This window comes from Gekko japonicus, unplaced genomic scaffold (assembly GCF_001447785.1).
Source record: "Gekko japonicus isolate JY-2015 unplaced genomic scaffold, Gekko_japonicus_V1.1 scaffold384, whole genome shotgun sequence".
Classification (NCBI taxonomy): Eukaryota; Metazoa; Chordata; class Lepidosauria; order Squamata; family Gekkonidae; genus Gekko; species Gekko japonicus.
Window position 1 is genome coordinate 309,152 of NW_015175980.1, and position 27,899 is coordinate 337,050.

Below are 27,899 nucleotides of genomic sequence, written 5' to 3' on the forward strand. Positions count from 1 at the left end.
GTTTCACGTAGGCCTCTCTACATGGGAATTGTTGGAAATGATGCTGTGGCCACATTGCTGGAAAACCAGTGTGAGAGAGGCATGGCTGCATCGTTTGGGTTTGAGAGATGCATTTTTATTTTTTATTTTTGTGACCGAATGTACTTCATATCGGAAAAGAATAACAGTTTATCTTCTTCACTCGGTAAGCTGAATTGACCTTGCTTTGCCACCCGTCAAAAAGATCTTGTTGTTGTTTTTTTCCCTCTCCTCCTCTTATAGAGATGAACAATGACCATAGTTGACAAAACATCTGAGTCCTCAAACACTTCTGGCTGTCAGAAGCAGCCCGGCAACTCCCTGGTGCCGGCTTCTGGAGAGATGGAATCAGGCTCTGGAGGATGGAGCACTGTGTCGTCTCTGGAAGCTCCAAAACGCAAGATCTCCTTGGGACCAGTGCCAGGGGCTGCCGTTTATTCCAATTCATCAGTTCCAGATAAATCCAAACCCTCCACTCAGAAGGATCAGTGTAAGTCTCCCGCCTTACAGAACTCACACACAAAACTTTTGGGATGCTTCTCTGGTATGGCTGTATGCAGGAGTTTCTTCTGCAGATGAGCATTGCTCTATTTCTCGTTTTAAATGCCGAAGAATCGATGAGAACATTGGGGGTGGAAAGTGCCATTGAGTAGCAGCTGACTTATGGCAACCCCCTAGGGCTGGGGTGTCAAACATGAGGCCCGGGGGCCGGATCAGGCCCACATAGGGCTTCTATCAGGCCCGCAGTGGAACTGGCTGTCTTCTGCTTCTTCTTCCAGTTCTGCTGCTGCTGTGTCATCGTAGGTTTGCAGCTCACAGATACACACCTGAGCAGCATACTCAAGATTGCAACAGCACAGACATTTTGATGCAGTAATTCAGAGCAAGAGGTGTCAGTTATCAGATACTGTTCAATAAACAAACTATTGCAAAGGTGCTAATGTTTTAAGCATGTTTTTATTTTAAGTAAAAAAAAAACAGCGCTTTGTGTTTGTGTCCTTTATAAAGCTTATATCTCCGCTACCTGGCATTACATTTGATGACACACATGGCCCGGCCCAACAAGGTCTCATTTATGTCAGGTCCGGCCCTCGTAACAAATGAGTTCGACACCCCTGCCCTAGGGTTTTCAAGGCAAGAAATGTTCAGAGGTGGTTGGCCATTGTCTGCCTCTGCGTAGCAAACCTAGCATTCCTTGCTGGTCTCCCGTCCCAAATACTATCCAGGACTGACCCTGCTTAGCTTCCAAGATCTGATGAGTTCTGGGCAGCCTGGGCCATCTGGTCACAGCAGTGCAAACACCACACACTGCGTTAGCCGACCGAGGTGATCTTCATTTTGTCGCGTATCCCTATGACATGGTTCCCGTCCAGGGAAAAGCTATGCTTTGAATCAGTGGGATAAGTTCCTTTCTGCTGTCTCCCGTTGGGTCACCACTTGGTCTGTGCAGCTGCACCAATGGGGTTCATTCTCCCTGGAGGATTCTGGAGCGTAGGAGCAGCCCGTTCTGTGTCTCTACAGTAAGCTCAGCAACCAGAGATCTCAGCTTAGCGAGTTAAACCCATAACGAAAACTTGTACTGCTCATATAAGGACGAGTTATCCTTTTTAGTATTGTGTAAGTTAACAGGGGGCTTGCCATAAATTACTCAGAAGAGAGCTATAAGGACCAAAAAAAAGGAAGTATCTGCGCTTGTTTTTCTTGGCAGGTTTCTAGGTTGTTGGGTCTTTTAAAAAGAACCACTCTCTACGGATGGGGCTTAAAAGCTGTCCAACCTGCTGCTCTGTTCCACCTTTAGTGATGTCAGTTTCTTCCAAACCCATGTCTTTGGCAGCTCTCGGTGATGGCATTGCTCCACCGCAGAAGATCCTCTTTCCAGCCGAGAAGGTGTGCCTGAAATGGCAAAAAACGCACAAAGTCGGAGCTGGCCTCCAGAACCTTGGCAATACATGTTTCGTCAACTCTGCTCTACAGTGTCTGACTTACACGCCCCCTCTAGCCAATTACATGCTTTCCCTGGAACACTCCAAAAACTGTGAGTATCTCTTTGCCTCTTCTCTGCCTTTTTTTTTTTTTTTGACATTTGAAAGGGAGGCTGAGATGTTTCTCTGTTTGCTCAGCCCGGTGTTTTGGAATAAGCCAGAGAGTATTTAGCGGGTCTGAACTTTGCTCTCAAAATGGAAGTCACCCTAGTGCAGTGGTGGTGGTGTTTTTCCTTCGTATGTATTTACACACGGTACGTTAGAGCCCAGAACTATGTCACTAGTTCCAAGCCCCCAACTGGACTTGAGATTCTTGAACCACTTCTCCTCGTCTTGCACCTTCCAAATGCTTCATGGCAAACCACTTTAAAATGGAAGGGACTTAAAAAAAAAAAAAGCAGTTTGCAGTATGGCTTGGGGGAGGGGCTGCTACTGAAAGGGAAGCCCCCAGCCCCCCTGGGCATGCCCAAGCATTGGGAGTGACTGAAAGTAGCTCCTTGGATCTCAGCCAGTATATTTCTGCTTTTGAAATGTACATTAGCAATTCAGATATATCCAGCCATGTATACACTTCGCAAAAATTTTAGGCGTACATAAAGAAGGCAGGAGACCTTTCTTTTCTTTCTTCTGCGAACATAGCCTGTATGCTTCAAGGTAGCCATATGGGAGAGGAATTATGTTCTTGGTTTTATTTTTTGCTAGTTCATAGAAACATCATTTATAATACAAATAACTAGGGATGGGCATGAACCTCACCACAAACCTAACTTTGCCACAAACGTGGCCGGTTCATCCCTATCCATGGCCCTCCATGTGGTTTTTGGAGGTTTGTGGGACTCATGGTGGGAAGCAAGGGGGTGGGAATGAGAGGGATTGCTGAAATGGCTCACATCCATTTCAGCCTACTGGCGGGGCTGGTACATCCATCAGCTGTTAGGCTGAAATAGATGGAAGCCATATCAGTAATCTCTTTCACTCCTCCCCGCCGCTTCCAAGCATTCGCTTTAAATGTCTTTTGCAAGATGAAGTCCGAGTGGCAAGTTCACCTGAAAGCAAGTAAATTCGCTGCTTGGACTTCACTTGCAAAAGGGAATGTTTCCTTTAAATGGCTTTTGCGGGCCGTATTGCACACAAGTGAAGTCCAGACAGTGAATTCATTCACTTCTGGGTGAACTCATTGCTCAGACTTCACTTGCACGCAGCGCTCCCTTTAAAAGGCTTTTGCAAGATACCCCCCCCTTCCATTCTGCTGCCCTTGGGAAGCCTCCACCAGCAGAAAGGAGGGAAGAAAACGGTGGTTGCTTACCTGTAACCGTTGTTCATTGAGAGAGGCTTCTGTGCAGGCACACATGGGACTGCAGTACTGCAGGCCGCCCACCGGGAGGAGCTAGCGAGCATAATTCTAGAATGTTCATCCCAAGAGGGCTAGGCTCCATACAGGAGGCGGTTTCCCGCCCAAAATACCACCTGACCTGAGCGGAGCCTGCCCTCTCCCCTCAGTTCTCTTTCTGCCGCCATCGAACGAGTACTGAGTTTAGCGAGCTGAAAACAATTGTCTCTGAGGGGAAGAATTTTCTCCTCAGGGATGTCATCGAAAGAAAAAGAGAGAGTGGCCCCCTTCAAAAAATGTAAGACCTGTGGGGCTAAAATGGCTCAGACGGATGAGCACTCGGCCACACACACAATGCATGATGAACCTCACAAAATGAACTAATTCGTTAAATGGGGAGTTCGTGAAGGTTTGTGTGACCCCATGAACCAGGACGAACATCCATTTTCCCGGTTCATGCCCATCTGTACAAATAACACAAAAAAGAATTTGTTAAAACAGTTGTTATCAAGAGTATAATGTGTATTAAATAAAATAATCTTGCGCCTTTCTTCTGTTTTATCATGGTTTTTTCCCAGGAGAAAGGAAAAGCAGTTAAAACGAGATTTTAAGAGAGCACATTACATAAATAATCTATTGAGATGAAAGAAAAACTGGTCACTTTTAAAAATATGATTGTCAGCCCTGTTTCCAGTGTACTCAAAATGACTGCCCTTTCTCAAGAAAGTGCTTCCCTTATTCTCTTTGGCCTCCCCTAGTTGTATCATTTTACCGAATATTAATTAAGTGATCCCATAGTCTCTTAATACATTTTTGGATTGATGGGAATTCACTGTGCTTCCGTCTGCATTCATGCAACTGTTAAGAGACAAGAGGAAATGAGTTCCCATAGGCTGAGCGGGACTAGAATGGCTGGCCAGTAAGAACATTTGGCTTTGCTGCCAAAAGCATAGACTCCAATGCAGTTGAGTGGCAGAGGGGAGGGAGGAGACAGAAGAGGATGGATTTTGTGGTTTCTTGCAATGTGTGATCCTTCTTTGCCCAAGGATTTGCGGGGTTACCATTTGGCATATGTTCTTCCTGTTCAGGTCACGAGCAGGGATTCTGTATGATGTGTATCATGCAGTCTCACATCAACCTAGCCCTTTCCAACTCTGGCAACACCATCAAACCGACGTCTGTCATCAATGACCTCCGACGTAAGCCAAGCCAACTTCTTTTTTTAAATAAATCTGGGTTTTGGGGAGGGGGGCATCTAGTTTATGTTGCCTGCTTAAAGCCAGATCTTCATATGCATTTATGTTTACGTTGGTTTTCTTTGTTAGACATCTACGCTGCTTCTTCATGTAGATTGACCACAATAGGCTAAATATCATCTCCTTTACTTATCAGGAATAGCAAAGCATTTCCGTTTCGGAAGTCAGGAAGATGCGCATGAATTCCTCCGCTATACTGTTGATGCTATGCAGAAAGCATGTCTCAACGGTAGCAACAAGTGAGTTGTTAGCAGTATTCCTGTTTTTGTTTTTTACCTTTGGATCTGTTCCCCTGTATGTACACTGAAGCAAGGCCTTTGACTTTTAAGTAATCCACCTATTTCTGTAACTTTCTTCCAGGTTGGATCGATACTCACAAGCCACTACTCTCATTTATCAAATATTTGGAGGATATCTGAGATCTAGAGGTATCGTTTTTAAAAGGCTTCCATCTTAGAATGGGTTTGGTGTATGGTGCTGGGGACTTCAGTTCTCACTGCTTTGTACTGTACTGAACACCTTTTGTTTTCTTTTCAGTAAAGTGCATGAACTGCAAAGCAGTTTCTGATACTTTTGATCCCTACCTGGATATTCCATTGGAGATAAAGGTATGAGAACTGGGGGGGGGGGGGGGGGGGGAAAAAACCGAATTCAAGGCATCTAAATTCATTGAGGGAGGGGAAGCTATACTGGAATGACTCTTATTTTGAGGTCCAAACCAAAATGTAGGAATACTGTCATGGGATCCAGTTCTATACCATTTCAGTAAAGTCTTAAGACTCTGTTGCATATATGAAAATTGTAAGAGTGGTAAATATTGCTTGTTGCTAAGGCAGCGTTCGTCCTGACACTGAGATTTGATGTGGTGGTAGAAAGCACTGTCAAGTCACAGCCAAATTATGGCGGCCCTGTAGAGTTATAAATAGAACAAAAGTTACTGTGATCAATTTACTAATATACTTTCCAATGCTATATCAGTCTTCCTTGCTTAATTTAATCATGCTTAATGCTCATAGTCATATAAATATAATCATATACAAATAATCCCATACAAATGTTCAAATATGAACATCCAACCAGTCCTTCAAATGATACTTTAAGGTCACCACATAAATCCTGAGAAGAATCCACAGAGAAAATTCCCAAAACTGCAAATTGTAGCTCTGAGTTGTTCCACTGGGGAGATTCCCGGGACTTTGCCACTTTTCCAATATGGGTATGTAGTAATCCTCTTCTGTATTCCAGTTAGCAGTCCAAAGGGAATCCACCATGTATGTACACGTAGCAACTTCTGTTGACAAAAGGTCCTGGCGGCAAACAGTCGACTTGAAATCCTCATTTCACACACACACACACACACCCCGGTTTCTTCACAGTCGGGACATCAAAGCAAGTGTATCTTTTTCTGCGATCAATATGGATTAAGCAAGGAAGATGCCTTGAAGTATCATTTGAAGGACTGGTTTGATGTTCATATTTGAAAAATGTGTATGTGATTGTTTGTATACAATTATGATATTTATATAATTACAACTGTGAGCATTAAGCAGGATTAAATTAAGCGGAGAAGATTGATACAGGATTGGAAAGTATATTAGTAAATTGATTGTGGTAATTTCTGATCTGTATATAGCCATTCATTTCTGTGATCCTCTCTTCTGTGGTCCTGTAGAGTTTTCAAGGCAAGAGAGGTTCAGAGGTGGTTTGCCATCACCTGCCTCCGCATAGCAACCCTGGACTTTCTTGGTGGTCCCATCCAAGAACTAACCGGGGCTTCTGAGATCTGACGAGATCGGGCTTGCCTGGGCTATCCAGATCAGGGCGAGATATGATGCCTCCCTTTAAGACTGGGGAAATAATTTTTACAGTGTTTGTAGGCAGTTTGGGGAGGATATAAGGGATGGATCTGGTGTAGCATTCTTCAAGTTCTGGATGGCTTGCTTTTAATCCTTTGGGCGTTGGAAAAGTAACAGCCCTAATGGCCCAGACGAGCCTGGTGGTGTTCAAGATTAGAAGCTAAGCAAAGGGCAGTCCTTGGGTGGGAGACCACCAAGGAAGGCTAGGGCGGCTATGCGGAGGAAGGCAACGGCAAACCACCACCTCTGTTCCGTCTCTTGCCTTGAAAACCCCGTGAGGTGGACCTCAATGGGGTCACTGTGGGTTACTTGCTGCTCAGCGGGGGGGAAAGGTTTCCTTTTTAAGGTAAGCCATGGAGGTTCTGTTGCGAATTAGTCTTTAAAAACTTGTGAAACTCACTGCGGTTTCTTTCTGCTTCTCATTTTCCTTTTTTTTTTTTTTTAGACCGCTCAAAGTGTAAACAAAGCTCTGGAGCTGTTTGTCAAACCAGAACAACTGGATGATGAAAACTCGTATAAATGTAGCAAGTAAGAAGGAAATAAAGCTCTCTTTGATAAATCTGATTTGACCCCATTTGTCTTGTAAAGTTTTCAAAATAATTTGGCTTGCATTTGATCCGTGACCACCAGACAAAATAGTGTACACTGGTTTTATAGATGTCATTCATAAGTCTCTTGTGATGACACAGTACAGCATGTGCTCTTGCATTCTTATTTTATTGATTCAGAAAATTTGTATGCCACCTCTCCAGACCAGCCTGAGGCAGCTCAGAGCAATAATACAAACCCAAGCAAACAGACAATAAAAAACAAGTCCCATCAATAAAAACAATCCAATAAAAGCAAGCCAGGATGTAAACACATGTAGAGTAGAGAATGCGATTGATAAAACAGTTCCCAGGCTATAATACAGTTTTTTAAAAGATGGAATTCCTTAGTTAAGAGCCTGAGTAAAGGATAGTAGGTGCCAGGCGAGCCTCGAAGGGGAGAACGCTCCAAAGCAGTGTTCTCTCTAAGTTGTTAGTGTGAGCTAGCCCACAGTTTTTTAGCCTCCGGTTCACACATTTTTGTCTTAGCTCAGGAAGGGTGGCTCCAGAGCAAACTAATTGATGCAGCAGCCAAATTGCTCACTCACAACTTTAATGCCGGTAGCTCACAAATTAGAATTTTTGCTCACAAGACTCCACGGTTTAGAGGGAGCCTTGCTCCGCAGGTGAGGTGCCGCCACCAAAAAGGCCCTGTGTTTTGCCACCACCGTCCTGACCTTTGCAGGTACAGAGAGGATCCGAATTGGTGGGCTAGACAAGTATCCCAGCCGTATGCCAACTTAAGGCCTTCCAACACGTTGAATTATACCCGGAAACAGATCTTTCAGATGCAAGCCACATGATTTAATAAATGGCAAGTTATGCCACTCCTCTCCTTACCTGGAGACTGTGGGGTTTTTGAGAGGGATGGAACATTCTGGGGTACCTTGTTTTTCATTGGCTGCTTCTAGAAGTTTCTGTCTCAAAAAGATGCCATAAATGTATGAAAGTCCAAGACTTAGATCTATACCGATATCCAGCACCAGCGGAGTGTAATTTGAGCTTCAGGAAAATCAGATGAATGTACGGGAAAAATAGGCTCGGAAGCTGATCTGCGTGTCCTCTGATTTACATTTTAGGTGTAAAAAGATGGTTCCTGCCTCAAAAAGATTGACAATCCATCGGGCTTCAAACGTTCTCACCCTGTCCCTAAAACGGTTTGCAAATTTCAACGGTGGGAAAATTGGAAAGGTAACCAAACTTGAGTACTGCAATTATATCTGCGTTAGATTTCATGAAGAATGTAGCACTACGCTGGGAACTCTGGCTCCAGGGATTAGGAAGGAAAAGAACAGTGGCGCTAACGGAGCCCTCTAATTTCCTTTCGGTTTGTCCACAACCAAGTCCTTCAATATCAGACACAAATTTTTGGCCTTGCTATGCGTGTTGTCAAGAGCCCCTTTTAAAGTTCTGTGTTCTGCTGTTTAGCCGTGAACTTTGAAAAACATTTTTGCGCCAGGATGGTCCTTTTTTATGATGCACAGAGCTTTTATTTATTTTGACTTTTAATTAGACAGGAAGTGAATTGTTTCTTCTGCTAAAAGCACCTCAGAGAAATGCACATCTCTCCTTTCTGTTTCAGGAAGTGAAATATTCCGAACATTTTGATATGCGCCCATACATGTCCCAGTCAAGCGGAGACCCAGTTATTTATGCGTTATATGCAGTCATGGTGCATGCTGGCTTCAGCTGCCATGCAGGACATTACTACTGCTACATCAAGGTACATATTCTCTCTCTCGCTCTAAAATGTCTGTGGGATTGAGCCCCAACTGAATGCTCAGTCGGCAGGATTTGTCGAAAGACAAAGGAGGGGGTGGAAACCGCTTGGGAACATCGGATTGGCCTGTCGTTTCTGTGCAGAACGGAAAAGAATACAAACACAGTGATGTCCACAGCAGTACAGGGTGTATGGCATTCTCTTCCTGTGCTTTAGATTGGGAAACATTAAAAGCAGGTGTGTGTTTTTTAAAACACAAAGAATTTGTAAAAGCAAGCAAAGAGGCACATGGACAGTAATGCCACTTTTTGATCCTGCCTTTCTGCCAAAGAGCTCAGGGTGCTTTATCCTCAGGACAGCCACGTGAGGTAGGCCAGTGCTTGTTTAAATCAGGTATTTAATAATAATAGTTACTGGCAGTTCTGGTATGGCATGCTGATTGATTTGATGTCTGCAAAGAGTTCCCCAATTTAACTGCACCATCTATACAAAACTTTTGAAAAATCCTGCCCTTCCTCTCAGATAGCTCAGAACAGCACCCTTGCATCTTCCCCATCTCCTTTTTTTCCTCAGCATGGGGTGAATCCTTAACCCAGTCCTCCCTCTGCACTGAGCAAAGTCTGAAGTCTTTCTTTAGCCTTCTCGTTCAATGTATCTTTATATATATATATGTCTGTAAGCCGCCCTGAGCCTGCCTCCGCGGGGAGGGCGGGGTATAAATCGAATGAATGAATGAATGAAGAGCCTTCTTGCCACTCCAGTGGCTCTTCCGTTAGAGGAGGGCTCCTTGGAGGATGGCTGACTCCCCCCCCCCCAGTAACTACATGAGGTGGGTTAGGTTGAGAGAGAGAGAGAGGCCCCAATTTACAAGGTGTTGGGGGAAAGTTTGGACTTGGATCTCCTTTGGCCTTTGACACTTAACGACTGTGTCTCACTGATTCTCAGCTTTTTCTTCTTCTGTGAAGTCACAGCCGTCTTATGGTGACCCCACAAGGTTTTCAAGGCAAGAGACATCCAGAGGTGGTTTGCCATGACCTGCCCATGCATAGCAACCCTGGGCTTCCTCGGGGGTCTCCCTTCCGAGGCCAACCCTACTTAGCTTCCAAGACATGATGACATCAAGCTAGCCTGGGCTATCCAGGTCAGGGCAGCTCTTGGCTATAGAAGACTGCAAAAATGTGTGTATGGGGTATGGCAATCTGCCACTTGCTAATCTGTTGGAACAAAATATGTATACCTTAATGGTACAACTTGTGCTGTACCTTTCTTCCACTAGATGGCAGGCTGTCTTTGGGCCAAGGTTAGAGAGTGGTGTTTGTGTTTTGTTTTGTTTTGTTTGGGGGGGGGCGTTTGAGTAAAATTTGGAAAATTGGTGGGGGAGGGAGTACTTCAAGGTGGAAGGAGGAGAAACTGGTTCTCCTGACAAAGTTTGACTCCAGCGGCACCTTTTAATGACAACTGCACCGGATAAAGGATAGGGCTGTAGTTTGTTGTTGTCTTGTGTTAATTTTTGTATGTTGTATTTTTACCAAATCTGATGCAACCCACCCTGAGCCTGCTATGCCGGGAGGGTGGGATATAAGTCAAATAAAACAAACAAACAAATACCAACAATATTTACTTCTGGGTATAAGCTTTTGTGTGCATGCACACTTCAAGGAATTTAAGATCGCAGTCATTACTTTTGCAGGCCAGCAACGGGCAGTGGTACCAGATGAACGACTCCACGGTCTCAGTCAGTGACATCCGATCCGTTCTGAGTCAGCAAGCCTACATGCTCTTTTATATCAGGTATATATATGCTTAAATGCTTAAAATGTTTCCTGCCGGGCTAGCTTACAGCTCGGCTCCTAGTGAGTCTTCATTAGACCGATTAAGATGCTCATATTATACAGTCGAAACCATTGAACGTATGATTCTGGAGCAGTGTTCCCTCTAAGCTGAGTTAGTGTGAGCTAGCTCACAGTTTTTTAGCCTCCGGCTCACACATTTTTGCCTTAGCTCAGGAAGGATGGCTCCAGAGCAGACTTATTTATGCCGTAGCCAAATCGCTCGCTCACAACTTTAATGCCAGGAGCTCACAGAGGAGAATTTTTGCTCACGAGACTCCGCAGCTTAGAGGGAACATTGTTCTGGAGTGTCCTATATTCGATGAGTTGACGGCTAATTTAGTCACCCCTTTCCTTAAAGGTACGGAGCTGCTAAATGTGCGAGCCCAGGTGTCATGGCTACTGTCAGATACCAGTGATCGTGCCACCCTCTCAGTGGCAGAATTCACAGGCGCAGTTATCAAATATAAGAGAAATAATGCTGAGTAAGGTCTTTTAAAATATTTTCTTTGGTTCTGATTTCCGCTTAAGGTGATAGCCGTATGAGCAGTACTAGATAGATGGATAGGTAGATGTCAGCCTGTCAAAACGTCAGTCACAGTCCTGTTTATCCGTAAGAAGATCTCTGCAGTTAGGGGTCCAGTAGGTAAGGATCTTTCCACCATATATAAGCAAAACTTGTTAAGTGGTATTCAGAATACAAAATGCATATATCTTGATGGTACACCTCGTGCCATTAATTAAACACAATTAAATTAAATACAGTCGGTCCCAAAGCAGCTTACATCGTTCCCTTCTGCTCCGTTTATCCTCCCAACAACTCTGTAAGGTAGATTGGGTTGAGTGCGTGTGTTTTGGCCAGGGTCACCCAGCAAGCTTTTTGGACAGAGTGGGGAATTTGAACCCGGGTCTCCCAGATCTTAGTCCAACACTCTTAACAACTGAGCCTCACTGGCTTTTCTGGAGGTAAAGACATTTCCACTGTAAATGACAAAAACCCGTGTACCCTGTTTAGTCAGTTTAATGCTTTCTGGTAGTTGAGAAATACCTGCCGTATAAATCTTATTTAGCTTGTGATTCAGATATCACATTTTATATCGGGTCTCAGAGCTTTATTTGCATAGTTCTGGAAACAGCCCCCCCCAAAAAAATCTTCTTTGGCTGCAGTAAACAGCCAGAGTAGCTAGGAGGATTTAGCTTTAGAATAGAGCCAATAGTGGCATGAGTGTTGAGCTTGGAGGAGGGCAGTCCGTATTCAAATCCCCACTGTGCTGTGATACTTGGTTCTCTCTCTGGGTTGGGCCTAGCTTACCTCACAGGGTGGCTATGTGAGGTTAAACTATCCTGATCTCCTTGGAGAAGAAAACGGCAGGGGGGAGAGAGAAATCGAATAGCCCTGATGGAGAGCAGGAGCTCATCACGGCAGTTCCGGGATCACTGCAAAATCCAGCTAATGTGGGTCACTTGTCTCGTTCTCGGCCAGGTCTCACGAGGTGAAGAACGGCAGTGAACACGCAAATTCCGCTCACACCCCAGGGCGGTCTTCTCCCCGGCCAGTTATCAACCAGCGAGTGGTGAATAACAAGCAGACGTCGCCAGGGTTTATTGGACCGCAGCTCCCTCCACACATGATGAAGGTAGTTCTCTCTCTTCTGAAGCCAGGGATACAAAACGAGTCCCTCAGCAAGCCACAGCCTTACTTCCTGAACCACCACCTTTGTATGCAGAACTACTCCAGCTTGGAAACAGACTTATTAGATTGCAGCACTTGAGGGGAGAATCCGAGCCCAGGGATTTGGGAATGGGAGGAATCCTCGTAATGCTAAACCATGGCCTGATGTTACATATGAACTGAGCAAGGGAACATTTTATATATATATATATATATATATTTGTTTATTTTATTCAATTTATACCCCGCCCTGCCCACCCAGGCAGGCTCAGGGCGGCTTACCAAAAACAGTTCGGTTATCCTAAAATGCATAAATCACGATCCTAAAGTGCTGGTACAGTTGTCAAATAAAGTGCATGAGCAGAAATAAATTTCAGATTAAACCATAGTCCACGGGTGACAGTCATAATGATGTTCCCACACGCTCCGTTGGTCTACATTTACCTAGCGAGGCGGGCTAGAGATGGTAAAGCCAGGGCACAGGGTCTCTTCTCAGATGTCAGATGTTTTCATCCCAATGTGTCCTCCTCATCTTATTTTTTAAAAATAGTTGCAGAATTCAAACCATTTGAATGGGTCTGCGTCCCTGAAAGAAGCGCCCAGCAGTTCCGTGGCCAGCCCCAGCACCATGCCCCTCAAAAGGCCAGCTTCCGTCCCTTCAGCGACTTCTGTCCCAAACTGGACGCTCAATAGATCGGCTTCGGCGAGTGCCACCGACCCTTCGAAAAAGCAGAAGATCACCATCAGTATTAACAAGCTGTCCACTCACCAAACGGCCTCTCACAACAGCTGTTCCGCGGAGAACCTCAATAAGCCGGTCCCTTCCTCGACCGTTTCTAACCCTTCCGCGGTGCAGTCTACCTCAAGCGCCTCTGCCGCCTCGGCTGCTAACAGAATCCCCAAACCACCACCCGCCGGCGAACCTTCTTCCACGCCGGTGGTGAACGGCAAGTCCAAGCTCAGTTCGGGCATCTTGGTCCCGTACGGACCCGAATCTTCGGAAGACTCCGACGAAGAGCCCAAGGGGCCAGTGAAAGAGAATGGTCTCCCCAAGCCTTTCAACGGCATCCCAACGGGGAGCGTGGGAAACGTGACGGAAAGCTCCTGTGCGTCCTGCCACAGTGCTGAGGAGGAGGCGCCACCGCTGCTGCACGAGCCACTAAAAAGTGTCGCTGTCAATGGTGCTATTAGTGTCGACGAGGCTCCGAAAGAGAACGGTCTGCCGCCCGAGGATGTCGCTTGCCAAGCCAAGCCTGGGAAATCTGTAGAAAACCCGTTCTCAAAAGCCAATGGATTGCATGGGAAAGTGAGTTTTGTCTTGGCTGTGGTTTCTTTGGTAGGCCCTGTAAGAAAGGCCGGGCACACAAGAAACATGCATGTCTCCTTTTTCTGGCATGAATTCCTCCCCCATTCTTCTGTTTGGGGAGGGTGGTGTCCAACGTTCCCTCTAAGCTGTGGAGCCTTGTGAGCAAAAATTCTACTTTGTGAGCTACTGGCATTAAAGTCATGAGCGAGCAATTTGGCTACTGCATAAATTAGCTTGCTCTGGAGCCATCCTTCCTGCACTAAGACAAAAATGTGTGAGCCGGAGGCTAAAAAACTGTGAGCTAGCTCACACTAACTCAGCTTAGAGGGAACACTGGCACTGGTGTCTATGGCAATGGTGCCAGGATTCTTGGGGCTTGGGAACCTGAGGAAGGCGTGTCAGGTGCGTGACTAGAAATACAGTGCTGTTTATCCAAGGGGAAGGAAAGGAGACCTTTTGACATTTGCTGTGGCTGTCTAACCTACCTCACAGGATCGGCTCAAGATTAAAATTAGAGGGAGTGGGTGGGTAGAACCGGGCACACTGGTCTGAGCTCCTCAGAGGGCAGGTGGGTATGAACGTGAGGAAAGGGACGTGGGAAAGGTGTCCACATGCACTTGTTGATGCGGACAGCAGGTCGTGATGTCTGGGTTGGTGCTGGGTGATGTGATGTGAGGCACGGCCTCCTGGGATTCTGTTGTGGCTCTCACTAGCCCCGGGCATTAAGCGTGGCTCTGTATCGTATCTGCGCCAGCACTGACTCTGCACAGCTCTGGATAGGCTCTTCTTGGAACAAACTTCCCTTAACTCAGAGTTCGCGTGGTGTGTTGCCATAAGCGGGTGCCTGCTCTGTAGTTTTTGCTTTCAATTAACATGTCATGTTAAAATTTATACTGGGCTTTACCTCTGGTTGATTCCCAGATTTCTGCAAGTTCAAATGCTACTGGATGCTCCACCCTGATTAAATGTACTGACTTATTCTGTGAAATTGTCAGGTTCCCAGTCAAGTCACTCTTCACACACACTTTCTTGGTTGAAAGTTTTATTAGAAGATATGAGATGTTCAGGGATCTAACTCTTTGCCAGAACTGGGGTGCCAAGGCAGGAGAGATGCATATAGTTACAATCTCACATTCCACTCAGACACGTCAGCTTTACTACACAGACCATGAGAGATAAACGGTCCGCTTCTAGCTAATCAAAGACTCTTCTTCAAAGACACCTTCCGGTGTGAAAGATGTCTCATGGGGCGGCATGGAAGATTTACTGAAGCTAGCCTCCCTACTCCTATGGACACTCACTCCCCCACCCCACGGAATGCGGTGGCAGGCAAGGGTAAGCGATAAGGCCATTAGAACTACACAGCATGGAGGAAGAGAGGGAAAAAAGGTCACAACAATAAGCAGGGATTTATAGGTGAGACAATAGGTTCAGCAATCATCAAGGCAGTAATACAGCAGGTACAGTTGGTCAAACAGCCCGAGCCTGGCAGAAATCCACCTTGAGTCTGAGTGAGAAAGGCGGGACCATAAATAAATAACATAAATAAAACCAGATCAAGATGGGTTGCTGTGTTGGTCTGCCTGTGGCAGTAGGAAAGAGCAACAGCCCAGAGGCACCTTAAAGACTAACAAAATTTGTGGCGGGGTTAGGAGGTTTCCTGAGTCACTGCTCACTTCTTCAGATACCAGTAGCACCTTAAAGACAAACAGATTTGGGGCAGGGTATGAGCCCTAGAGGGGGAAAAAAGCCGTATGCACGTGCTAAATAATGCAAAAACAGTACTATATTTATGAATAATAGTAACTATACAATGCAAAATTGTGTGACAAAAATACAAATGGAAGAGAGGTCCAAAACACTGAGTTGACGAAATTGTAACCATAACTCTACACAGAAACTGTTGATTGCTTGCAGAGTTATGCATTGAAGTATTGTATATATTGCTGTTCTTATTCAACAATGGATGGAAACTAGGAGACAACTGATATGCATGGTCCAGTTCAGATGAAGCCCTTCGAAATGACTGGATAGTCCAGAAAATTTCGTCAACTCAGTGTTTTGGACCTCTCTTCCATTTGTGTTTTTGTCACACAATTTTGCATTGTATTGTTACTATTATACATAAATATTGTATTGTTTTTGCATTATTTAGCGCATGCATACAGCTTTTTTTCCCCTCTTGTTCTCGGGGTATGAGCCCTGCCACAAATTTTGTTAGTCTTTTAAGGTGCTACTGGACTCTTGCTCTTTTCTACCACAATAGTTTTGCAGCCAAATGGTAGCCCTGGTTTGACTGTTGTGGTTTGCATTGGTGTGGGTGCAGTGCAAAGCTGTGGTGATGCCACACACTTCACTCCTCACATGATTCTGGCACGTGCCATCTCGTCGATAGATCGCCTTGGTTCTGCCCGCTTAGTAACCTTTTCCATTCTTCATAACAGGGACCACCTGCCGCTCTGTCCCCGGTCCCCGAAGACATGATCTTGGACTCCTTCAGATACACACAACTGAAAACATCGCCAGAAGAAACCAGGTACAACCATCTTGCTGGAGAGCTCTGTCTGGGCTTCAGAAGGGCACGTGGAATTCTGCCTGGCTGACTTTAATCATCTGGCAGGGTTCATAGATTCGTATCCATTTCACGTTAACACTTCCTGGAAAACTTGGGGAAAACATCCCTGCATGGGGCCATTTGGCACTCTTGCCTATATTTTTCTGCACTCTTCTCTGCTAGGGATGCACACAAGGTCATCTGGTAGGAGTGGGGGGGTTCTTTGAAATTGTGTTTCACATTTTCCCTCCCATCCTGCAACGCTTGTCCAAATACATTTTGATTTGCTGGGGAGGATCCTACCTGCTTTGCTGTAGGGTGCTGATCAGAGAGTTCCTGAGTTTCCCCACTTCGTCTTCTCATGCTTCTGAGGTGCACCATGAAGCTTCTTCCGAACACAGGGGAATGGGAAGCGTTTGGACCAGACAGCAGGGTGGGGGTGGGGAGCCAGCATGTCAGGGCAGCCGAGGCCTACAAGCAAGGGCACGTGCTGAAGCTGCTTATTGGGAGGCGTGTGCCGGGGAAGCAGATGAGACCTGCTTCCTAAAAACATTGCCTTGGGCCTCTTGGCAGGATCAGCAGCCATTTGTCGAGAATTCTTCATGGCCCTGGAAGGCTAACAAGTTTGTTGAGACACAAAGCCGTTGTGGGGCTGCTTTGTGAAACCGCATGATGGCAGTTGCTCCGTGTTGACACACTTCTGAACGAGAACTCTTTTCAGGAGATTCATAGTACGATGATTTCTTAGCTTGCCGTGCATCTCCCTTCCTTTTTTTAAAAAAACACATTTTATTAAGGATATAATCAATCAAATTCATCGTAACCACATTTTAACCCAATACATCCCCTCCTCCCTGCCCCCCCCCGTATGGCTTCCCACAGTGCTACGACCTCCCACAAAATTCTTAATCATCACTTTTCCATCTCTCCTCTTATTGTAAGCTCAATAGGTAACTTATTATTATTGCATTTATACCTTTATCCATTTGTTTTACCATTACTCAACCTTCAATAATTATTAAAGCAAAATAAATTGTCTTTTACATCCCAGTTATTTTCTAAATAGTCTTTTAAGTCTTTCCAGTCCTTAAAGAAGTCTTCTGCTTCCATATTATTCCATTTTCGTGTCATCTTGTCCATTTCAACCAAAAACAACAATTTTCTAATCCACTCTCCGATTCCTGGCTGTTGTTATCATATACCACATCAATGTCCTTTTAGCCACATTGACCTCTTCCATTTTTAGTCCCAAAAGTAATATTTCCGGTTCTTTCTTTCTTTTTTTTTTTTTGGTAAACAAATTTTATTTTCTCAGGAATACAACATGTACGATTAAATCATTTCATTCTATCAATTGTCTACCCCATTCCTAGTTCCTCCCCTCCCTCCAATGGCTTCTCACAATGCTTCCACCCCTGCACCAAATTACTTCATATCATCAACAATATCAGTTTCTTATCATTACAATCTAAAGATAACATCATTTGACTTAATATTGATCTAAACATATTAAGTTTTGTTTCACATCCCAGTTCTTTTCCAGATATATTTTAAAGTCACTCCATTCTTGAAAAAACACGTCGTCTTCTTTATTGTTCAACTTCTTCGTAATTTTGTCCATCTCTGCCATGAACAGAACTTTTTGTATCCAGTCCTCAATTTCTGGCACTTTCTCTGTTTTCCAAAATTGTGCATAAATCATTCTCGCTGTTGTGATTAAGTACCAGAATAAGGTCTTTTTAGTTGTATTGACTTCTTCCATTTTCAATCCTAAAAGCAGAATTTCCGGTGCCTTTTTAAAAGAGCATTTCAGAATTTTTTGCATTTCCTTGTGGACTTTTGTCCAAAAGTCAACTGCTTTCTCACAAGTCCACCACATGTGATAAAATGAGCCTTCATGGCTTTTACATTTCCAACACTTATTTGACATATTCTGGTTCATATTTGCAATTTTTTTCGGAGCGGTTCTTTCTTAAATTTGCATTTCACAATCTTCTCCATCTCTGCATGAATGTCACTCCAATTTTTTTTGGCTTTTTCACATGTCCACCACATATGATAAAATGAGCCTTCTGCTTTTTTGCACTTCCAACACTTATTCGACATATTAGTATTCATATTAGCAATCTTTTTTGGTGTCATATACCATCTATACATCATCTTATAACAATTTTCTTTTAAGTTATTACATGTTGATATTTTCAGTGCATTTTTCCATAAAAACTCCCAAGACTCCATCATTATCTCTTTATTCATATTTACCGCCCACTTTATCATTTGTTCTTTAACTGTTTCATCTTCTGTATACCATTTTAACAATATTTTATACATTTTTGAAATACATTTTTTCCCTCCCTCAAACCACACATTCTAAATATCATTATTCTTTTTCCTAAAGCCAAAGGTTTTTTTATCTTTTTTAAATAATTCATTTATTTGTCTATATTGAAACCAACCATATTTAAATGCTAGATCTTCTTCCATTTTTATTTCAAACGACTTTCCCACTGGTTTTAACATGTCTTTATACTGTACCCAGTCCTTTCCTTTATTTCTCGAAAAAGGCTTTATTACCTCTGCCGGTACCGTGCATCTCCCTTCCTGACCACTGTTAAGAAATATTGATTTCAGCCCAGTAGCAGCTTAAAGACCGACAAGATTTTCCCAGGGACAAGCTTTTGACTCTTGAAAGCCTATACCCGGGAGAGCTTGTTGGTCTAAGGTGCTACCGGGCTCAGACCGCAGACTCACGCAGCTGCCCACCTGATAACTTTATTTTCTTGTGCACAGTGCAAGCGGAACAGAGAAAACTGCCCAGGAGGATGGCTGTTTGGAAGCCTTGAGCAGAGTTCCCTGCGACAAGCCCAGCAAGATCCTCACCAACCTTCTCAGCAACATCCAGGATCTCCCATCTCCTTCTGACCCCGAACCCATTTCTACCAAAGACAACCTCTGTGAAAGCGTTGCCGCAGAAACGCAGAATTCCCATCTCGATAGCGGCGGGCAGTGTGACCCTCAGTCAAAGTCACCTGGAAAAGACGCCGAATTCTGTACAGAAGGCGACACGGAGGATCACTCCGCAAAAATGAGAGGACCAAAAGAAGGGAAAGCTGCTTGGAAAAAGAGCCCTGTGCACATCAGAGGGACACCTGAGGGAGCAGAGAAACTGGCGCAAAGCCCTTTCAGGAAGTCTGACGCTGAATGCCAACCTCTCAAGCTGGTCGCGCTGAACGTTGTTGAGAAAAGCCAAGAAACGCCGAATGGCATGAAGAATGCTGCGGATGCCCCACTCCCTGAGGTTGCTTCTGCTGCAAGGCTCGATGTGGGTACAGAGATTCAGAGTTCAAAGGACGAGGATGGGCCCAGGCGGGGGAACGAAGGTCTCAGAGAAGACGCAGAAAGGCAGGAGCCAAAGTCCCAATCCCTGATGAAGGAGAAAGTTGGTACCTCGAAAAAAGTGGACCGAGAGCACTACCGCAGCAAGAGAGGCCGCTCTGAAAGTGAAGAGCGGGAGGCCGGCTGCAGCCAGAACGACAGGCATTACTACAAGAAGAAGTGTTGCTACCACAGAGAGCAAAGCAAGAGAGAATGCTCAGAAAGTGAAGAGCGGGAGGCCGGCCGCGGCCAGAATGATGGGCATCACTACAAGAAAAGGTGTTGCTTCAGCACAGAGCGAACGAAAAGAGGCCGCTCAGAAAGCAGAGAGCGGGAAGCCAGCCACAGCCAGAACTATGGGCATCACTACAAGAAAAGGTGTTGCTACAGCAGGGAGCCAACGAAGCAGGGGTATTCCAGAAGAGAGTACTACAACGGGAACAAGTACCGATTCCCCTCGAGCCCTGACCCTGGAAGAAGTTTAGGAAAGTCCCCCTGGCCCCGGTCTCACAGCAGAGAGAAAGCAGACCTCGAACGGAGCCAGTATTGCCCCTGGAAAGGAGAGCCGTCGTGGAGCAGAGTGGGTTATCATCAGGAGATCCCAAGGAGATGGGAAAAATACCGACCCGATAGCTACTATTATTCCTCCCACATAGCGAAAAGTAGCCAGGATAGAAAAGTCTGCCATGGCGAGAAGGACGATAACAAATCTAGTCATATTTACAACAAACCATATAAAGACTATTACAAAAGCAGATGGACTCACGACCCACCAGTGAAGGAAAGAGAGAGGGACCATGTTAGCAGTTCGAAAGCAGACATGTACCGCTGTCCGGTCCCCTCCCAGCGCCCGGAGAAATATCCCCTAGAGAGAGAGGCGCCGGTGCCCGAGGAGCACAGTTTGCATCCAGGGGCCGAGCGTCCAAAGGAGCGGAAAAGGAAATGCCCCAGCCCAGAGGGCAGCGACAGCAACCCTGAAAAGAAATGCCAGAGGAGGAGCTCACCGAGCGAACCTCTCGAGGAGCAGAAGAGCCGGAAGCACAAAAAGTCGAAGAAGAAGAAGAAGAAGTCGAAAGATAAACACAGAGAGAGAGATTACAGGTCAGTGAGAAGAGAAAGCTGGACCTGGCTCTTTCCTACATTTTTCTTGAAGTTGCTTGTTAATGAAGAGGGCATGTGGGGAGACATGCAAAGCTGCCTTCTACCAAGGCAAACCTTTGGTCCATCAAGATTACAGTAGCCTGCTCTTTTTTTTTCTTTTTTTAAAAAATAATTTTACTGTATTAATAGGAAATTTTTACAAAATTTAATTTATCTCATCACAGTGTAATATAAAAGCTATAACAAAAAAATAAGCTAAATAAACCAAGAGAAGGGGGGGGATTCAATACAGGACCAATGCTCCCCCTAAGGAGTCCTGTGAGCAAAAATTCTACTTTGTGAGCTACTGGCATTAAAGTTTTGAGCAGGCGATTTGGCTACTGCATAAGTTAGTTTGCTCTGGAGCAATCCTCCCTGAGCTGAGACAAAAATCTGTGAGCTGGAGGCTAAAAAACTGTGAGCTAGCTCACACTCACTCAGCTTAGAGGGAACACTGCACAGGACCTAACAGGGCTTTATCCAACAAATTGGCATCTGCAATTAGATCCATCTCAAATTATTTCTTCAGTGTGCATCTTGTAGAGAAATAACTTATAAAACAATTGACTACTTGGGTCTCAGTCAAATAATTTGCAAACTTTAAAAAGTTCCAAAATGCAGTTCAGGCACAAAAATAATGCAAAACCAGAATAGTTACTGGAGGTGTAATTATATACAGACTTCAGCAATAAAATACTAATTTCTTATCTCTGAAAACAAAGGACCAAAGCTCTCACAATTACCCGTGTTAGATGGTTTCAAACCCGGGAAATTTTACTGAGGACTGGGTGAACCTGAGTTCATATTCTGAGGTCCAGTGGGAAAGAACTTCTGAATACGACTGTCGTTCTCACTTAAAACAAAAGTGAAAGGATGCCCTGGTTTCAAGACAGCCCCTTGGTCTATCAAGGTTACAGTAGCCTGCTCTTGACTCGAAGCCACTCTCCAGGGACATTTGCCCCACCCGCTCACTCGATATGTCAGGAAACTGTGTTGCCGCCACTGGGTCTTCTTGGGTTAGGTGGCACCTCCGTGGCAGAGCGCCCACTTTGCACACAGCCAGCCTCAGGTGAAAGGGTCCCAGGCGTTGGGAAAGGCCCTTGTCTGCATGGAGTACAGAGACGAGGAGACTGAGGGCCAGGCTACACATTATTATGTTGGCCACCGAGGCCAGCCCCTCCCAGCCGTTTGGGCCCTTGAAAGGGCAGGGGGAGGACAAGATTGCCTGGGGCGGCCCTTGTGGCAGTTTTTGAACAGCTAAATTCTCCTCTGAAATGGTGCTGGCCACAGCTTGGACCTGTCTCCGATGGCAACGTTGATTGTATGAGAGGGAGGGTAGGGTGAGCCAGTCTCCAGCTCTTGTGGCCCTTTCTTATATGCCCAGGGTAATGCCAGTCGCCACTTTGGGGTCAGGAAGGGATTTTCCTCCAGGCCAGATTGGCCCAGTGATCCTGGGGGTTTCTTGCCTTCCTCTGGGCATAGGGCAGGGGTCACGGGGAGGGTAGCTATTAATTTCCTGCACTGTGCAGGGGTGGGGGTCCCTTCCAGCTCTGTGTTTCTATGTTGGGCTCTGAGCTGGGTGAGCCAAGGGTCCGACCCAGCAGAAGGATACCCTGAAGTGGGCAGGCAGGCGTTTTTGTTTTTAATTTAAAAGAGGTAACAGAGCTGAAGAGATCAAATTTCACACCACGCATGGATTTATAAGGCTGCCCGGAGCAAGGTGCCTCTCTGAAGCACAGTTTCCCATCTGTAAAATGGGAACAGCACTCACCCTCCAGGCAGCATACGTTGCACACCGGGGGCTGCCTCTAGAAATCCTGTCATTTGGAACGGAGCAGGGTGTTGCCATAGATTTCCCCATTAACTTGTCCCCATTTTCTTCAGGCATCACCAGGACTCAGATCCCTCTGCATCAGGCTCTGAGACAGAGGCCCATAAACACAAGAAGAAGAAAAAGAAGAGGAAGAAGCGTGCAAAGAGATCTGAAAGCTGCAACGAGCCTCTAGAGCCCCACGTCCCAAAGTCAGCTCACGCGGAAGGCAACGGCACTTGGGAGACAACCGAAACTTTGTCGGGGGCTTGTCAGAAACACGGCAGGCAGGCCCAAGATGGAGCAGCTGCGGCCTGCTGGAAATCCAAGTGCGCAGAAGGTGGTGACAGAGGAGGCTGCCACTTCTCTACAGACCACCATGACGGTAAGAGACTGGAAGGGAATCCCCAAGGATGAAAGTGGGGAGGGTCAGTGGGAAGAACTGTTCCCCCGTCCTCCGAGGCTGCGTCTCCTCCAGCAGGGCAACCCTTTCTCTTCCCTGTCCTCTAAGGCATGGCCACGTTTGGGCACCCAGGTCTCTGGAGGGGCAGCAGGCCCCTTGACCGATGAAACCGAAAAGCCAGTTGGAACTTTAGGGCGCAATGTCTTTTTGATTTGAACCAAAGGAAAGATAACAAATGTGGCAGCCGAGGGAGAGGAGGGCAGCGAGACTGGTCTGCAGCTTGGTTCATCAGCAGAGGAGTCCTGTTTGCAGTGGCTCTCCCACGGGGACCGCGAGAAGGGGGAAAGACATCTGGGCTTGCGAGTAAGGCGGGGCGATCCTTTCCCCCTCCCCTTAAGATGGGGCCTGGATGGCTCAGGCTAGCCGGACCTCAGAAGCTAAGGGCAGTCGGGCCCGGCTGGAGCTTGGACAGAGAGGCCACCGTGAAGTTCGTTCGTTTCATTATATTACGGTCCACGGCCAGATCCAGTTGACAAAAACAACATTGTTCAGGTGTACAGGTATACATGTTAAAACGATGGTTAAAATATAGAAACAGAAAATTTAACATAATACGCACATGACACCCAGCTCTATCTGATGCTGGGTGGCCAGTCCCGATGACCTTCATCGGGCATTAGAGGCTGTGGCTGGTTGGCTCCGGCTGAGCCGATTGAAACTAAACCCGGCGAAGACGAAGGTCCTGGGCCTGAGTCGGGCCGGGGCGGAGTTGGGGCTCCCTCTCCCGACCTTTGACGGGGTGCCTTTGGTGCCAGCAACTGGGGTTCGGAGTTTGGGGGTGCTCCTGGACTCCACATTAACAATGGAGGCCCAGGTGGCAGCCACTGTCAAGTCCACCTTTTTCCATCTGCGGCGGGCACAGCAGTTGGTCCCCTACCTTGACCGCGATGACCTGGCCACAGTGATCCATGCAACGGTCACCTCGAGGTTAGACTACTGCAACGCTGTCTACATGGGGCTGCCTTTGCTGCAAATCCGGAAGCTGCAACTGGTGCAGAATGCTGCAGCCAGGCTGCTAATGGGTCTCTCTAGAAGGGACCACATTCAGCCTGTGCTGAAAGCGCTGCACTGGTTGCCAATAGCGTACCGGATTCGCTTAAAAGTGCTGGTTCTTACCTATAAAGCCCTATATGGCCAGGGTCCAGCCTACCTGAGGGACTGCCTTTCCCCATATGTTCCCCCAAGAGCACTACGGTCAGGGGCCCAAACTTTGTTAGTCATCCCGGGCCCCAAGGGCATCAAATTAGCTGCTACTAGGACCAGGGCTGTTTTGGTGGCGGCTCCTACCTGGTGGAATGAGCTCCTAGGGGAGATCCGGGCCCCGCGGGACCTTATGCAGTTCCGCAGGGCCTGCAAGACGGAGCTCTTCCGCCAGGCCTTTGAGTAGGAGCCGCCGCCCCTACTATACCACCACCGCCCTGAGGAAACATCTTAATATTGAAGAAGCCCTAAGCCGTGGAAAGTACCACTCGGAACTTCGGACCTACGATCTGCTATCTTTGGATTTATGGAAGTTATTGAGCCACATGTTTTAAACTGAGGATGTTTTATGATGTATTATATGTTTTATATTATTATGTATATTATGTTTCTATTATGGCAAGGTTCTGCCTTGCCTCTGTAAGCCGCCCTAAGCCCATCGGGGAGGGCGGGGTATAAATGTGATAAATAAATAAATAAATAAATAAATAAAATTATATTTTAAAAGATCATAAAGTACATAAAGCATCGTAGGTGACCATTTTTAAAAATTTAAATCAAGGAATTTAAGAGAAACAAGAGCAGTATAATAGACCTCCTGGACAAAACTAAGTCAAGGCTTGGAGGAGCAGGACTGAAATTTACTGCACACTTTAATTGCCTGAGCGCAAAATCTAGCAGTTAGCTTAGCAATAACTGAAGTTTCATCTGTTAATAATTTATCTAAACCTGTCTTGTCCACCCCTGCCACAGGTCTGTCTACAAGGGAAAAAATTGCCCTATCTCGAATTTGAATTGTCAAACCACCTCTGCTCATCTCTTGCCTTGAAAAACCAATGGGGGTTGCCATAAGGTTGCGGGGGACATTTGACAGAGCCCAATTCAGGCAATTCTCTGGACACTACCTGTTCATCAACACCGGGAATTCATTTGTTGTTGTTGTTGTTCAACATGAACATTTTCTGTTTCAGCTGCTACAGAGGCACCTTTCCATAAAGACCACAGTTGGACAGTCTCTAGATCTGCAAGCAATGACATCCCATATAAAGAGTAAAGGAGATGGTAAGCATCTGCAGCTCTCCTACATACTCTCGTAGTAATTATTTTATTGAGGCCCAAAATGAGCTGGGGTGGTCCAGAACATTGTCCTTTACCTGGAGAGGCTTCAACACTCCCCCCAGCCTCTCTCAGTGTGGCCTGGATGCCTGTTTGACTGATAACCTTCCTGCGGTGGCAGAGTTAGTCAAGCAGGTGTGCCAAAGTCTTCTGCTGATATTACAGCAAGTCTCAGAATATCCATTAAGCACTTCTGTGGCCTGATGCTCTCCATGGACCGTAGTTCAGCCTCCATGGGGAACACTTCACATCAGAGCTTCCATCTTTGTTCAGTTTTAGTGCTAGCCAGGGTTAGTTGTCCATCTGAACCAGTGCATGTGTGGTGTGAATCCATACAGCAGCCCTCATCCAATGGGGATATATGTAAGATCTGCAGTCTTGGTTTTCCCAGTAGTTTCAGGAGGGGGGCCGAAAACTGTGAAATGACGCACCCCCTATCCTGAAGGCTGTACTTGTGGCAAACTTACGTCATGGATGCTCTGCAGGGGGAGCAGCTCCCTGAGGGTGACTGCCAGGAACCTACCCCGTTCCCCCGACAAAAAAGGCATCCCTGGGGATACAGGCTGAATTACTGCCAGTGAAGCCAATTCAGCTGACAGAAAAGTATCATCTTCCTAGTCCCTCCCTGTCAGTGTTCACAGACTGAGTTTGAAGTTCAGTAAGTGCCATCTCTCTCTCAAAAAAAATGTGTTCCTTCTCTAGGTAAGTGGAGAGAGTTCATTGCAGGAAATACACACTTGCTAAAGGTAACTTCCTTTAGGAGCTTAACAAGCCCTAACTGGCTTGGAGGCCAGGGTGCCTGAAGGGCTGCCTTTTCCTGTGTGACCCTGCCTACAAATTTAGAGAACCCGCTTGAAGCCCCGTCCTGCCCCCTTTCTGAAATACGGCGGGTGTCTTATCAGAGAGCTGTCTTTTTTCAATAGCCGGTTATGGAAGGCTCTGCCTTTTAAGTGTCCTGTCCTTAGCACTGTTTTGAATTGTGTCCAAACAACCGGGCAGCTGAATTAACCGTTCTTGACGGATTGCGCACACCAAATATTTTTATGCAGCCCCGTTTGCTGCTTCTTCAACCTTAATTGACTTTGTTGTGTAATAGTGTTTTTTTTTTTAAAGAAACAACTAACCATTTCCTTAAATAAATCCTGCCACTTCTGTGCCCACGACTGAGCTCATTGTGCTCTTGTGCTGAAATCACCAGTGCAAGGAGTTTTGCTGTGAATGGCTTGAGGCAGCACTGGGAGGGGCAGTTGCTATAAATTGCCACTAGGTGGCACACTAACTTACTCAGCGTTCTTTTGCCCCTCCAAGGGGGCATGTGTGGTTTCCCCCCTCTCTTCTGTTTGATGACCACAACCTGGTAGGCCAGGGCTGAGACGGTGTGCGACTGGCCCAGGGTCATCCAGTGAGTTTCACAGCAAGTGGGAGGTTGAACTTGGATCTCCCTGGTTCCAGTCCAACACTCTTAACCACTGCGCCACACTGACACAGAATTACCTCAGCACTTTGAGATGAAATAGTATCTTATCAGGCATTGCTGAGCGGTCGGGTTAGAACAGATAAAAGGAAGTACTTCTTCACCCAAAGGGTGATTAACTCATGGAATCCACTGCCACAGGAGATGGTGGCAGCTACAAGCATGGACAGCTTCAAGAGGGAATTAGATAAACATATGGAGCAGAGGTCCATCAGTGTCTATTAGCCACAAGGTACAGATAGGAACTCTCGGTCTGGGGCAAGGGATGCTCTGTATTCTTGGTGCTTCGGGTGGGGGGGGCATCAGTGTCCTGGCCCCACTGTTGGACCTCCTGATGGCACCTGGTATTTTTGGCCACTGTGTGACAGAGTGTTGGACTGGATGGGCCATTGGCCTGATCCAACGTTGGCTTCTCTTATGTTCTTATTTGGGTTCCCCAAGGAATAACATTGACCCTTTTCCTTGCCTTTCAGATCATCTGCTGGAAACATCTTACCACTACTAGCAGTATATTTATAAAGAAAAATATTATTTCTCTTCAATTCATTATTGGTGCTTCAACAAAATACTGTACAGGATTTTACCATCGAAGAACTTTTTTTAAGACTTTTTTTTACAAAAACAATTTCATGCAATCCAAAAATAAAACGGAAAAAAAATTTAAAAAATGCCAACCCCACCCTGCAAAAAAACCCTTTCTACTGCTGGATCTTATTTAAAAAAAAAAAAAACAATTTACCATGTAAATATCACAAGTGAAAATTTAATGCCCTGGAATAGAACATCTCAAATGCTGCTTAGTTACCGACTCAGGTCGATTGCGTTGTTCACGTGACGTTACTCCAAGTGTACGCATCTGGCGCAGGAGGCAAGGAAACCACGGACTTATCAAGCTGCGACTGATATAGTCTATTTAATTTAAAGACTTATTTTAAAAAAATGAAACAATTCATGAACAATTAGGATTTTTGCAAGAGCTGTTCATCTGTTTTTATGTGATGTCTGGTACTAGAAACTCCATGGTTTTGTTTTGTTTCCTGCTGGATTCAAGATTTTGAAGCAAAGATTCTGGTCTTGGATTTTGATGTGTGCCCCATTCAAACTTGTACCAGCTTTGGAATGTCTTTCTTCCTTCTCCACGCCCCCATCTGCGCATACCGGTCCCTTGTTTGTATTGCGTTTAATAGTGTCACTGGTTTGAATGGGTCTCA

At 45.8% G+C, this 27,899-nt stretch overlaps 1 protein-coding gene across 1 annotated transcript; it reads left to right on the top strand.

Annotated features, from left to right (window-relative positions):
* Positions 1 to 270: 270 nt before the first annotated feature.
* USP42 (ubiquitin specific peptidase 42) lies at positions 271 to 27,242 on the top strand. The gene is made up of 17 exons (XM_015426200.1): positions 271 to 508; positions 1,853 to 2,053; positions 4,419 to 4,529; positions 4,723 to 4,825; positions 4,947 to 5,014; positions 5,124 to 5,194; positions 6,888 to 6,970; positions 8,109 to 8,220; positions 8,612 to 8,752; positions 10,440 to 10,540; positions 12,062 to 12,215; positions 12,801 to 13,556; positions 16,001 to 16,092; positions 18,901 to 20,586; positions 22,510 to 22,820; positions 25,070 to 25,160; positions 27,162 to 27,242. The coding sequence occupies exons 1-16, from the start codon at positions 271 to 273 to the stop codon at positions 25,150 to 25,152; spliced, it is 4,311 nt and encodes a 1,436-aa protein (XP_015281686.1). The 3' UTR covers positions 25,153 to 25,160; positions 27,162 to 27,242.
* The last annotated feature ends 657 nt before the right edge of the window (positions 27,243 to 27,899 follow it).